At 43.3% G+C, this 13,377-nt stretch overlaps 1 protein-coding gene across 1 annotated transcript; it reads left to right on the forward strand.

The window, feature by feature from the left end:
• Positions 1-4,565: 4,565 nt before the first annotated feature.
• Positions 4,566-5,381, forward strand: RHOH (ras homolog family member H). Its single transcript, XM_005149117.2, has one exon. The coding sequence runs from the start codon at positions 4,566-4,568 to the stop codon at positions 5,139-5,141; it is 576 nt and encodes a 191-aa protein (XP_005149174.1). The 3' UTR covers positions 5,142-5,381.
• Positions 5,382-13,377: the final 7,996 nt, after the last annotated feature.

Below are 13,377 nucleotides of genomic sequence, written 5' to 3' on the forward strand. Positions count from 1 at the left end.
GCACTGCCCACTGCACCCACAGAAGTGAAGGTGTAAAGCTGCGCACTGTTCTTTCTGATTGGTGAAGGTACTCTCTATATCACTTTCTTTTCCTTGAGAGCCTCTAAGATATGCAAGGAGAGTTTTTAGGTACCTGCATTGCAGTTAGAAGGAGCAGCGATTACAATCAACGTAATAGAGGGGAATTGTAGGCAGTTTTGCAGACCCCCTTCTGCATGAGGTGAGATTTGCAGCAGTAACGTAGGCAAGCAAAGAGAATACCTGCGTTCAAGCATCACATTGCAGGTGGAAGTCTCTTCAGTGTTTTTCAGCTTTTTTTAGTAGTATAAATATTTTTATTTCCTCACAACATCAGGTCTTTTCAACAGCTAGCATACACAGTGCTCAAACTGAAAATTACCCCTGATATCAGCAGGAACTGCACTGAGATCTAATTGTTGTAGAGATCAGATAATGGCAATAATGATTAGCATGTTAATTGCTTTAACTCTCTGAAGCATTTTGTGACTGCCTGATCTAAAAAGACGCAGGACATGCTCACAATGTTCTTATAGTAGATGCCAGAGAATGAAAATCGCATTTGGTTCAGTTTATAAATTCACCCCTTCTGATAAAAGAAGTCCTTACTTTCCTTTGTTGGTAGAATTGTTTCAACAAATACGAGATTAGCTTTTCATGGGATGTATATTCATGTGAATCCTCCACTTACAAACAGCTTGGTGCTGCTGTGATCCTCTTCCCATCCTGTCGTATTACAGGCTGATACCACAATTCACCTTCTCCATGCAGCCATGCCCAAGTGTGAGGAATTTATTTACATGAGATTGCTAAGGAAAAGGACAAGCAGTGACCAGAGAGCAGCTCTTGTATGGCTTCTTGCATGCATGGCATCAGTGAAGTCTGAGGGCTCTGTGACCACACACCAGTGCCAAGGTTCTCTATTCCAAAGACAGAAGAAAAATAGGAAAGCAAAAAAAAGTTGCATTAGTTGCATAGATAGTATAATACTGTTGAAAAAACAGTGCTCTATCTTAAACTGTGCAAGAGTTTTCTTTGAGGTTAATCTCAAAGTTTATTCAAGGTCATTACTCAGAGTGACTACATCAGAATTAAACATATATTTTTAATAATATTTTAAAAGCTCTCATTTTATTATTAAAATAAAATCTTCTATTGTTACAAGTGATGAAAGCATAAACCAAAGTAGTGTAAAAGAAGATATAGGTTTATATCTGGAATTCTAGATCTAAAATGGACTTGATAAAGTCAGTGACATTTGGGAAACTAAATTGTTGAGGAAAAAAAGAAATAATCCATCAGCAGCCTAGACTCAGCCACCCATGATCAGAAGATTTTGTACAGTCTTTTAGTGGGTATGTCATGCTGTACTGTCAGACCAAGACCATAGTCAACAATATGCAAGAAAAAAAACAACAAGCTTTTGCAAGTATTTACACAAGTGGCTGTATACTGGAGTACAGATGTGCCCAGTACTGGCCTGTCTTTAAAAGGACATTTTTTTCTACTGATGTTTAATCTGAAGAGTTTTCCATCAATTGAGGTGAACTTGTGTAATTTATTTAATACACTAATACTGCTCTTACCCTAAGACTGTGTCAAGGACAAGCTATGTGCATAATTAAAAAGATATCTTCAGTATGCACATATGTAGTCCCAACTATCTACACAGGCACATGAACTCCAAATGGCTACAAAGAAAAACAGGGTCAGGGCCACTGACAGCGGGCTGTCCCCAGGATCAGAATATGGACCTTGTTATATACTTGTACATTTTTATTCATCAATAGATTGTAGAATAATATAATTTGGTGTGAAAACAATTTTGCACTGTCGTGGTGAATATTTCAGCCTTTGTTATTTGTGTGTACACTAGCCAATATTCATTAGTCCTTAATGCCTTTTTCAGGCTCTAATCATTTGTATATTTTCTTTCAAAATAGCCAGCGTAATCAGACCTCACAATCAACAAGACGTGTACCAGAACAATCCTTTTATCTGTCTTTCTCTGTTCTGGCATTTATGAAATAGCAAAAATCATGCTTTGAACATTCTTATTTTCCTCCACATTCAAAAAGCCTGAAGGTTTTAAAGACTACTTGCAGCAAGGAAACATTTGTTCTGAAAGGATGCCAGAGAGGAACTCTTCATCAGGGACTGTAGAGGTAGGACAAGGGGTGATGGGTTTTAACTTAAACAGGGTAAGTTCAGGTTATATATAAGGAAGAAATTCTTAACTGTAAGGGTGGTGAGGCACTAGAACAGGTTGTCCAGAGAAGTGGTGAATACTCCATCCCTGGCAGTGTTCAAGGCCAGGGTGGACAGAGCATTCAGTGACATGGTCTAGTGCATCCCTGCCTGTGGCAGGGCGGTTGGAACCTGATGATCTTCAGGTCCTTTCCAACCCTAGGTGTTGTATGATTCTATGATTCCACATGCTGACTTTCCCCTGGGAGCATGCAGCCTTGTCTGAATCATATGCTACTGGCTTGTGGTGAATTGTGGTGTTCTCAAACTGTATTGCTGACACAATTTTGAAGTAAAATACCCTGAAGGAAACATGATGATGCATTTAAGTAATTGGACTGTGTATCCTGCATATACTTTTCAATTTTTTCATAGACATAGTTTGTAAATGTCTTGTTTAATTCTGCTGAGAGCTTGTCTGGGGAATGGGGAAGGTGAGACAGTGGAGTTACACCTATTGAAGTTCTACAAGCAAGTTTTCAGTGGCTGCCACCAAAACTTCATGGAGCAGCTTGTTTCCCAAAAGCCAGGAATACCTTGAAGTAGCATCAGCCTCCATCCCACTTCCTAGAAGCAAGCTGAGATGGCGAGAGCACGGTCGCACTGGCAGACCAGGAAATGCTGTCTGTTGCAATGACTCCTCTAGATACCGGTAACTCAAGTACGCATGAGGACTGCCCTGCAGGCTTGGTGCTGCCTCTATAAAACATCATGCTCTGGCCAAGCTGCAGACACATCTTTTGGCCAGTACACTGGGAGAGATACAAGTGTTCTGGGAGCATGAGAGCAGGTAGGGTGCTGCACTACAGAAAAAAAAGCAGAGGAGCTGGGAATAGCAATTGTCAGTGCCTGTAAAATGTTCTCTCTAAGCTCATCTAGCACTTTCCTTTAGTTTTCCCCTTTGTGGAGTAAGCCAAAGGTTTGAGTGTGTTAGAAACGTGCGTGAGGGATTAGGTGGGTGAAACTGGAGAGTATAATGGTAATGTAGAGTATATGCTTTTGTGGTCATTATTCATTTCTGTGCAAATGAAAAAATCTTAAGCTGTTACTTCCCTCTTCATGTATGGAAGCAGAAATGCATATTTGTGTAACATACACATCACATTTTGAAGTTATGCGTAATACTGTTTAAAATTACTTCTGTTGAGCAGAACTAGTTTCCCCTCAGTTTGCAGTGATTTTTCATAGCATCTCGTTTGTCACCCTGTATGAGCACTGAATCTTGCACACGGCTAGTGGGGATTAGAAAAACACTTTCAATATAGGAGAATTTGACTGAATGGTAGCAAGAGCTCAAAAGTAATTACTTACTCTAAAGAGGTACTCTCAGTTCCGTTTTACAACAGAGTAAATGTCAGGGGAGCTGTATCCCTTTCCAATGAAATGGTTTGACAGGGCAAGCACTGCTTGTGTGACTTTCTTTGGTTTGTGCTTCTTGCTTGTTGAAAGTGATTTGTAAAAAATATGTTGAACTTTTAGATATTTTTGCTGTGGATCCTTCATTGCTTTTGAAATCTGTTAAGGTTCATCTCGATTCACACCTTAAGTCCTTGCTTCCTCATTGTCACAAGTGGTTCTGTATTTCTGCTCGTTAGAAGATTGCTTAAATAGCCAAATTGGCTAGTGAAGGTGTTTTTTTCTTGACTACCTTTAGACAGCATGGGTGAATATTAAAAGGAATCTGAACTGATCAGTTAAGAGGAATTCAGGATTCTGCCAGTCTTGGTGAAAGTCAGAGGCAGGAAATGTCTCATTAAAGCAGGTTAGTACCAGTTATATAGAAGTTAAGTTGATTTTATTGGTTTTTTAGACAATTGAAGGGGAAAAAATCATTGGTGTCAGTGGAGAATGGCAGAGGTGATAGGACTGTTAGCTTCTGTAGAGCATCAAGAAGGTTATTTACGTGAATGGCTGTTTCAGAAGCAGCCACCTGGGAGGGAATGGCAAGGTTCAGCATTCTCAATGTGGGTTACTCTCCACTGCTGTCCAAAGACATGTCCAGGCATTTTTATCTTGGTAAAGAATGTTCTGTTCTCTGTGGGTTATAACCATTATATTTTATTTTCTTCTTCCAGAAATGTCATTTGGCTCACTGAAGAATTAAAACTGACTGCACCACAGGACTGTGTGGGAGAAAAGGGGATTTTAGACTCTAGTGAAACAATCAGGTTTTGAGAAGAAGAGGCTTGGATGGTTTCTCACCAAATGGAAGTTATCTAGAAAGCCTCCAAGACCCCTGCATCTCTTCATTCCACTCCTGCTGTGTGGAGACAGTGCTCTTGGCCCTGAACATTAATAAAATGCTGGATTCAGTCAAGTGTGTCCTAGTGGGAGACTCTGCAGTGGGGAAAACATCTCTGTTGGTACGTTTTACCTCTGAGACTTTTCCAGATGACTACAGACCTACTGTGTATGAAAATACTGGAGTAGATGTCTTCATGGATGGTGTACAGATCAGCCTAGGTCTTTGGGACACATCTGGGAGTGATGCCTTCAAAGGCATTCGCCCCCTCTCATACCAACAGGCAGATGTGGTATTAATGTGCTACTCTGTGGCAAACCACAATTCCTTTCTGAATCTGAGGAACAAATGGATTGGTGAGATCCGCAGCCATCTGCCCCGCATCCCTGTTTTGGTAGTGGCCACTCAGACTGACCAGCGGGAGGTGGGGCCCTACCGTTCCTCCTGCATCAGCTCCATAGATGGGAAGCGGCTTGCCCAGGAAGTTCGAGCCAAAGGCTATCTGGAGTGCTCTGCCCTCAGCAACCGTGGGGTGCAGCAGGTATTTGAGTACGCCGTGCGAACAGCAGTCAATCAGGCCAAAAGGCAGAACAGGCGGAAGATCTTCTCTGTGAATGAGTGCAAGATCTTTTGAGGACTGTCAGCAGTGGGTTCGCCCGTTCGTTCCTTCTGTCTTCACACAAAGGTACTGCAGTAGAGAGAATGGGAGCTGAATCAAAGGAGGACTTCTGACAGGATGACAGTGCAGGTGTCCCCACTGAGACAGATGTGCACTCCATCTGACCATGCATGGGCACTATCTTGAAAACATGAAGGTGCAGGTACTTACCCTTATTCACAAGCCTTTGTTTGGACTTCCCTAGCTTGGACTGAAACAGGCCTAGCCTGGAGAGCTACAGATATTAGCTATGCTGATTTTGTTGTTGTTTCTGTTGATGTTCCTCACTTGTTGGCTTGTCTGCATTTATTTAATGGCAAACATCTGCTTGGATCAACCCCTACCTCTTGACATGTCTGTCCACGTGGAATTTGGTTTGGTGTTTTTTTTTACTTCGAACACTTTGTGTTATAAAATCTGACCATTTTGTATTCTATTTAAAAGGCTGTTGTATACATTGTTGTAAAATCCTGACTGTTTTCATGTTTTGGAGGTTCTTCCTTTAGCTAACCACAGAAGCAAATAATTTTATACGTATAACAAATGGCCTGCAGACAAGCCTAGCACTTCTCAGACATCCCCAAGTCACTGTGTAACAGTAATGAAATCAAGTACATCTAGCATAGGAGTGATCAAAACTTAGTGACATTTGACAGCTGTCCTGTGGCTTTGTGAGTTTTAGATGGGGCGAACCAGGAACCAGAAGAAACTGATTCTTCCTAGACCTCATCAGAAGGGCTGGCTTGCAGTCAGGGCTGGTTTACACATATTGTTGGGATGACTGAAACGAATCTGTGCTATTGTCTCCTCTGTTGTCCCTGCTGTATTTCTGAAGGCAAAAGACTTCAGTCTCCAGAGGTGAAAGGTTGGTTTTGGTTTGTTTTTTTTCATAAGCACTAAAATTTTCACGTATTTTTAGTACATTTCTTTTGAAACAATGAAACACATCACCAACCAAATTAAAAATTAAGTACAGGGCAATGCTGAATGTGAGTATTTAGAATGGCTAAATAAATTTTTATACTAAGTATAGCTGCCTTGGTTGTATCAAGCTGAGACTGAAACAGTCTTTGCACCCTGGGGAGCCTGACAAGTCTAGGAGTCAAATCCTGACATACCTGCTCAGGCCAACTTACCATCCTGCACAGAAAGACAGGCTAAGGAGTTGGAAATTCCAGGTGTGTAAGAGCACTGTCCTACAAGATGGAGTGGGGTCAACATGCAATGCTGTGCATTCCTCGTGAGTTGCAGTGTTCCCCCTTCCTAAGGTTATCTGTGTCCTCTTCCCCAAACCCCTTCTCAGGTCTTGCAGATCTGTCTCATCCAAAAGTTTCTATAGAGGAAATCCCCTGGGGGATTTCTTAGTGCACTGTAGTTTTTTTCTCCCTTTCCCTGTCCTTCAGCTAGCTCAGAACTGACCTTTGAAGGACTTATAACATGGTGACACAAAAGATGGCATGTTCGGATTCAGGAAGAATGACCTGTGCCTGTTTTGACTGAGCCCTGACTCATATGTTCCAAGAGGAGTGGATTCAGTGGCTTGTCTGATTCAAATCCAAGATGGGACTTCAGGAGTTATCCTGCTAAGCAAATGAGCTATAGCTTAGATCTGATCTACCTATAGTCTGTCCCTGAAAAACTGGTTGGGTGTTCTACTCTATTCTACCTCTGAGCTTCTCTGCTAAGAGACATTCTGAAAGAAATCATTCCCCTCCTATGAATCCCAGAGATGACCTCATTGGTGATGTCGGTGAACAAATATTTGCATCACAGGCACCTTGAATAGCAGTGGTGCACGGGACACTTGATGTGATTGTCCTGCCAGCTCCCAGGCTGGTAAACATTAACCAGTCATCAACCTGATTGTAAGAGAGTCTTGTGGTCACAAAAAAATACTGGTCTCATGTGAGGTTTTCATATCAGCTGTAAATCTTTACAAGCTTCTGCACCCGAGAACACAAGGGCTCCGATCATCACCCCTGTGCTCTTTCCTACTTTCTGTTCAGCTGTTGATTGCAAATCCTTTGCCCCCTGAAACACTAAAACTGACATGTTTGTGAAAGAACCTGAATGGTGTACTTCTGCAGAGTTACACAAGCAGCTAGCTCTTTGTTGTCCTTGCCTTTTGGAAGAAATACGTTTCTGCATCTCAACTCTTGCAGCGCCTCTTCACTGACAGGTTTGCTCTTTGTAACCTAATTTAAAAGTAGCCACTGTTACTGTTTAAACATTAAAGATCACATGCAAAATGCCACCTTGTGTGTTCAAATCTGTTACACTTGTGGACATTTTTGGTACACTCCCCACTGCTCTAATGGACTTAACACCTTGTTTCAGCTTTTTTCAAGACATATGTTTGCCGACGTGTTCTGTTGAATAGTCTTTTTTCTCTGTGAGTTAAGCTTTGTCTACAACAGTCCATGCTGCTCTTTACATGCATTGAAGAGTAGTAACTGCTAGGCCTGGATGCTGTGTTGTGGTGTCTGGCACAGTATTGCCAGATTTGGGAACCAGGAAGCTCCAGAGGGTTGTTGTATCAGATTAAGCCAGATGAAGATGCATTCCATAATCATGCCATAACTGATAATCCCTTTTTATCTGTGTTTGCTTTACAAGGCTTCTTACGGTGTTTTACAAAATTAAGAACTCAAGGTCTTCTTGCAATTCAGTGAAGAAAAGTGAACAGAATTCCCTGAGATACCTGAGCTGATAACACGGGATGCACAGGGAATTTAGGGGTGGCTTGATGTTACACATCCTAGAGCCAGTGCAAGGTATGAGGGCACTGAAAGCCAGCTGACTTTTAAAATCAAATTGGAGAGAGGGTATAGTAATAAGGGGATTTTAGCTTGGTGCTCTGTGGAAAAAGGGGTATCAGTTTTCACAGCCCGGTTATTTTCAGATTCTCAGAGCTAAGAGGCACTTCTCACTGGGAACAAACTGTGAAGAGCCGTATTTTAGTGTTTGTAATTATGCAGCTTTCCCTGAGCTGTAGAACTCAGGGAAAAGTGAGTGCACAAACATGTGCACAAAAAGTGTATGCACAGAGTGGGGCAACTCAGATGCAGAGAGTGAAACCTGGATAGATCAGAACTCAGCCCAAGATTTCGACCAAGTGGCTGATTGGGATGAGGCTTGCACAACTGCAGCGGTGCGGGACTGCTGAGATCTGCCACAGAACCCTACCGGGGTGATGTTGCTAATGTTGCTTGAGCAACAGGGTCACCGGGTACGGCTCTGGGGTAAAGATCAGGCTCTAATATTCAAAGCACATTCAAACGACAGCTGGGCACACGTGTTATTTTCAACTTGTCTTGCTCTGAAAAACAGCAGGTTGGGGGAGAGTGAATGTGCAGCCTCGCCTCAGTCGGGTCAAGCTGTCGCCCAAATGTTCCTTTTCCATCTTCTCAAACCAATCTCTTTCAGTTTGTTACTCCACTGCTAATTTTACTTTCCCTTGTTGGTAAAATAGGTTAAAAAAACTAAAAGAAAATAAGAGAGAAAATATGTGGAACTTAGAGTGACAGCAGCACTGGCAGCAATAGCACTGCTCTTTCTGTCAGTGTCTGACTTCTCATTTTGACAGAAAAAGTAATTCTGGATCACTAATTGTTTTAGTGAATGGTGCAAATCTGATAAAAAGTTGACTAAATATGCAATTGTAATCAAAATTAGGAATTATTCTTCTAGCAGGAGAAAAGAAGTATTTTCCCTTACTAAGCTGCAAAACGTAGTGAGTGCATTACACTATTAAATACAGATTTCCAGCCTTTTTATACTTCCACGTTCTGCACCATACAATATAAATATTTTCTAAGAATAAATAATAAAGAAATGTTTCAGATCTTCTCCCCCTCCCCCCCAGTTTTTCATATGAGACCTTATTCAAGCTTGTTAGATGTAATTGATACTGTTTTGCCTGATATTTGCAATGAAGAGCTCACAAATATTGTGCAGTTTTTGTGGACACTCTGCGATTGCTCAGGTGTGTGAACACATATTAGCTAATGCTTGTCTTGATAAAGAAAAGGCATTCAAAGCAGCCTTTCTGTACATGGCACCACTATGCAATAAATCACCACAGGAGTCAGACACAAGTTGAAAGCCCCTGTTGGCAGTCTGACATCTCAGCCTTTCCTGTATTACTGTGGTGCTCAAGTGAGTACAGCCACTAAAATAATTTCAAATCAATGCAGCAGCTCAAGTCTGTTAGCACTTTCTCCTAATGCCTCTGCTACACAGGGCTCAGATTAATATACAATGAATAAACAGCTTCACTTCAGAACATCAGAACGGCTTGCCTGTGCTTGCCTTTGTGAGCAAGTTAACTACCGTGACTCCATTAAAAGTCAGTTCAGCCTCTGAAAAGAAGCCAGCTAGGAGCACAATTGGGTTAGCCAAACTCCCTGGTTCTGAAATGACAGTAATGAACTTTCATCTCTGGATGCAAGGAAACAACTTTTATGTCTCAGAGATTTCCTTCACAGCTGCAAGTGCAAAAACTGGATATCAGTAGGTGCCTGTCCCAGCCAACCTGTGTGCCCTCTGTGTTGTGCTGTGAGTGGCCAGCTGTTCAAAACAAAATTCAGGGAGAAAACCACCTTTGTGCATATATTTGCATTGCTGTAACTGCTTAACTACAGCTATGGTGGCCTTTCCACTGCCTTGCACCTCTTGCTCCATCGTGGCAAAACCACATAACTGCTGCATGCCTGTATGATCTGTGTGGCTTGGGAAGCAGAGGAAGAGCATTGGGGAGGCATCAGAGGCAGCTGCCCCACTCTGCAGACAGGGCTGGCCCTGCCTCAGTCAGGTTGCTGTCACTTGCAGATGCCCTTGCGGTAACAGGTTTATTTTGTGTGCCATCTCTCTCAGCCATCACTGAGAGGTGGTGTCTGCAGGTGCTGTCCTGCTGGTAACATGGGCTGGAGGGCTCGTTCCCAGCTTTGCTGCACTCCAGTGGCTGCACTGTGGGGGGAGGTCTCAAAGCACCAAGCAAAACCCTGTGGCATATCCCTTCCCTTCCTGAGAGCGGGAAGCTGGTCTCCAGCCTTGCATGAGCCATGAATTAGTTATTAGCAAACAAAATAATAGCTGTTGCTGCCTATCTGGTTATGGAGAAGTGAATGAGCAACATGCCGATCTGAGGTCTTCACAACCGGCCTGCACAGGGCTGAATGGGGGGATTTCTGTCATTACTCCTCTCACCTTGGGCAGCCGCCAGTGTGATTCAGGCAGCGGTGGAGCAGAAGGCACAGGCCTGTGTGGCAGTGGCTGTTTCTGTCCCTGGAAAAGAGGAAGGAAGCGACAACTGGTGCCTCCACATGGTGTGAGGTGCTCGCCCGCATCTGCAGCGTTTCCAAGAAGCCTCTGACGAGCGCTGACTGCTGTGGGTGCCCAGGCAGCTCCCGGCAGCGCCTTGGAGGACGCAAGCTGAGCCAGGGCAGCTCTGACCCCAGGACCTGGGCTGCCCTCTCAGAGTGCTCCATCGCACCACAAAGGGGTGAGGTTTTCAACATAGCCAGCTTTGCTCTGAAAATCGAGATCCCTTGCAAAAGCCGGCTGCCCTGGATGTGGTTGAGTGTGTCTGCTAGCCACAGGCAGGGCTTGGTGCCTGAAGGCACACAGCCAGCCCCTTGGCACAAGGGGAGGAACCCGAGGCTCATACTCCTCAACTCTAATTACATTGAAGCAATTGGAGGGAGAGTTCCATGTCTTATGTTCCAAACCTCTCCTAACACACAAGCAGCTGCTGAATTTTCTTTCTCAGAAAACTGGGGTTTTATATATCAAATGTTAAGTGACTTTCAGGATATTACCTTGACTGAATGATCGCATTTATCTGCCACCCTGATACCAGATCTGCTGATTAAAAGCTAGTGCCAACACCATCCTGCTGTGAATGATGCAGCGTGCGTCTGAGTAAGGGTTAAAGGTCACAGGATTTTGAAAGAGAGTAGTTTAGGACTTCTAATGGATCTTGGGCATTAAGACACACTGTCCTGGGTTCAGCTGTAACTGTTATTTTTCTTCCTAGTAGCTGGTGCAGTGCTGTGTTTTGGCTTTAGTCCGAGAGCAATCTGAGAGCTGATAACACACCAATGTTTTAGTTATTGCTCAGTAATGCTTACCCTGATCAAGGACTTTTCAGTCTCTCATGCTCTGCCCATGAGGAGAGGCACGAGAAACCATGAAGGAGCAGAGACAGAACACCTGATCTGAACTAGCCAAAGGATGTTCCAGACCATAGAGCATCATGCTCAGTGTATAAACTGGTGGTAGTTACCTGGAAGGGACCAATTGCTGCTCAGAGACAGTCTGCATACCAGTCAGTGGGTAGTGAACAATCACCTTTTCTGAGCTTTCATTTCTTACTCATGTTGTTTCCTATTATTATTGTTATTGGTATTCTTTCTATCACCACTATATTTTACTCTATTTTGGTTATTAAACTGTTCTTATCTCACTGTGTGTGGTTTACATTCTTTCAGTTCTCCTCCCCATCTCAGCCTGAGGAGGCTGCGTGGTTCTGAGTTACCAGCTGGATCTAAACCATGACACATATACATGTATTTTTAAGTTATTACACAGTATGTGGGATTTGTGCTGGTATCTGATCCATCCTATAATTGTTGACCAACTAAATCAGAGCTGCAGCCTTGGCTCGTGATCAGAGCATTGGCTTTGACAATGAATATTGTTGTTCAATCCCTTCCCCATCCTGCAGAGCTTGCCCAAAGCCATGTCAGGTCAATGGGGAGCTTTTAAATTTAACAAGGCTCTGGACCAGGCCCGTGTAAGCCTGCACCAGTAATTTTGGATACACATCTCCAAACAGAGTGCTGGTATAATCAACCTGCTCAGTATCAGCTTGACCCAAATGGGTTCACCCTGCCTGAGCCTGCTGCCTGTGGCTGGCTGGTGAAGGGCAGAAGGATGAACTGCAGATACGAAACTGCACAGACACCCTGGCTGCCCCCAGCCCAGCTGCTGCAGCTGAGTGACACCAGATGAGCCATGGCTTTGCTTGTCCCCCACATGGAGTGAGGAGATGGCAGGGATCTTTGTCTCAGGTACTTTCTGATCAGTCATGAAAGATCTTGGTGCTGGTGAGAGCTTTTGGGTTTGCCAGGCCCTAGAGAAATGCTCCTGCTGATGGTCTTGACCTGCAGAATTTGCTCTGAGTAGATTTGTAACACAGCTTTGTGGGATTGGGGCTTTCCAGCCTTTCAACCCACTGGAGGTGTAGGGAGTAGGTAAGCATAAGTGACAGAAAGAGAAGGGACAATACATAATGATGTGTTAATTACTATTTTATCAGATTGTAATAATGACTATCAGTGTAATGCTCTTTTTAATTGTACAACACATGGGTATGGGCTGAGCTAACATCTGATGCATCAGGCAATTATGCTGAACACCAGGAGGGTACAGCAGAGGAAAGGTCCCTCCATACTTACCCCTACCCCATAGTAAGCAACTGTGGTCTTTTCACCCTTACAATTTCACCCTTCCATGATAAGATACTGGGGAGAAATTACCAGTGCTCCCCAGGCTGTTCCTTTGCGAAGGGAGAGATATTCTTTTCCTGCGCTGGGAACAGTCAGAGGTATCCACATGGAGTCTCAGGCTCCCAATGCAGTACAATACATAACTCAAGGAGATTAACTCAAGCAGAGGAACTTCTGACTGCTCCACATTTTCCACAACTTTCCGTCTGACTGCCAAGAAAATTGATGCACTGCCCTTGCTCTGGAGCATCCTCCAGTTTTTGGCTCTCTAATACACAGAGCCATAGCTTTGCTGTTTTCCCCTGGCTATCCAGAGTAACTTAAAGAAGATGAAGCATCTTTATCCAAGAAATTCCTCTCTTGCTTTCATAGCTGACACATGCTTTTGACTCCCACTACAGAGATGTCAGAATGTAACTTTTAATTTATAGTGAAAGAAATCTTATGAGCCTTGTTTAGCAAAAAGATGATTGATTGGGAAGTTGCCTACCTCCCCAGTAGCTAGTTCTGCTGGACTCAGTGTTTGCAATAGGTGTTAGCCGGTGCTGGTAGAGTTAATTCTCTGTGAAACTGCACAGCAGATACTGGAGGGATATCACTGCATTGTGTATTAAATACATGAATGACACAGCTTTAAGCAGAGAGTAAAAATAGCATATGGAAAGAGAGATGTGATCTGGAAAGACCTAAGACAGAAAGGG

The sequence above is a fragment of the Melopsittacus undulatus genome, chromosome 7 (genome assembly GCF_012275295.1).
Source record: "Melopsittacus undulatus isolate bMelUnd1 chromosome 7, bMelUnd1.mat.Z, whole genome shotgun sequence".
Classification (NCBI taxonomy): domain Eukaryota; kingdom Metazoa; phylum Chordata; class Aves; order Psittaciformes; family Psittaculidae; genus Melopsittacus; species Melopsittacus undulatus.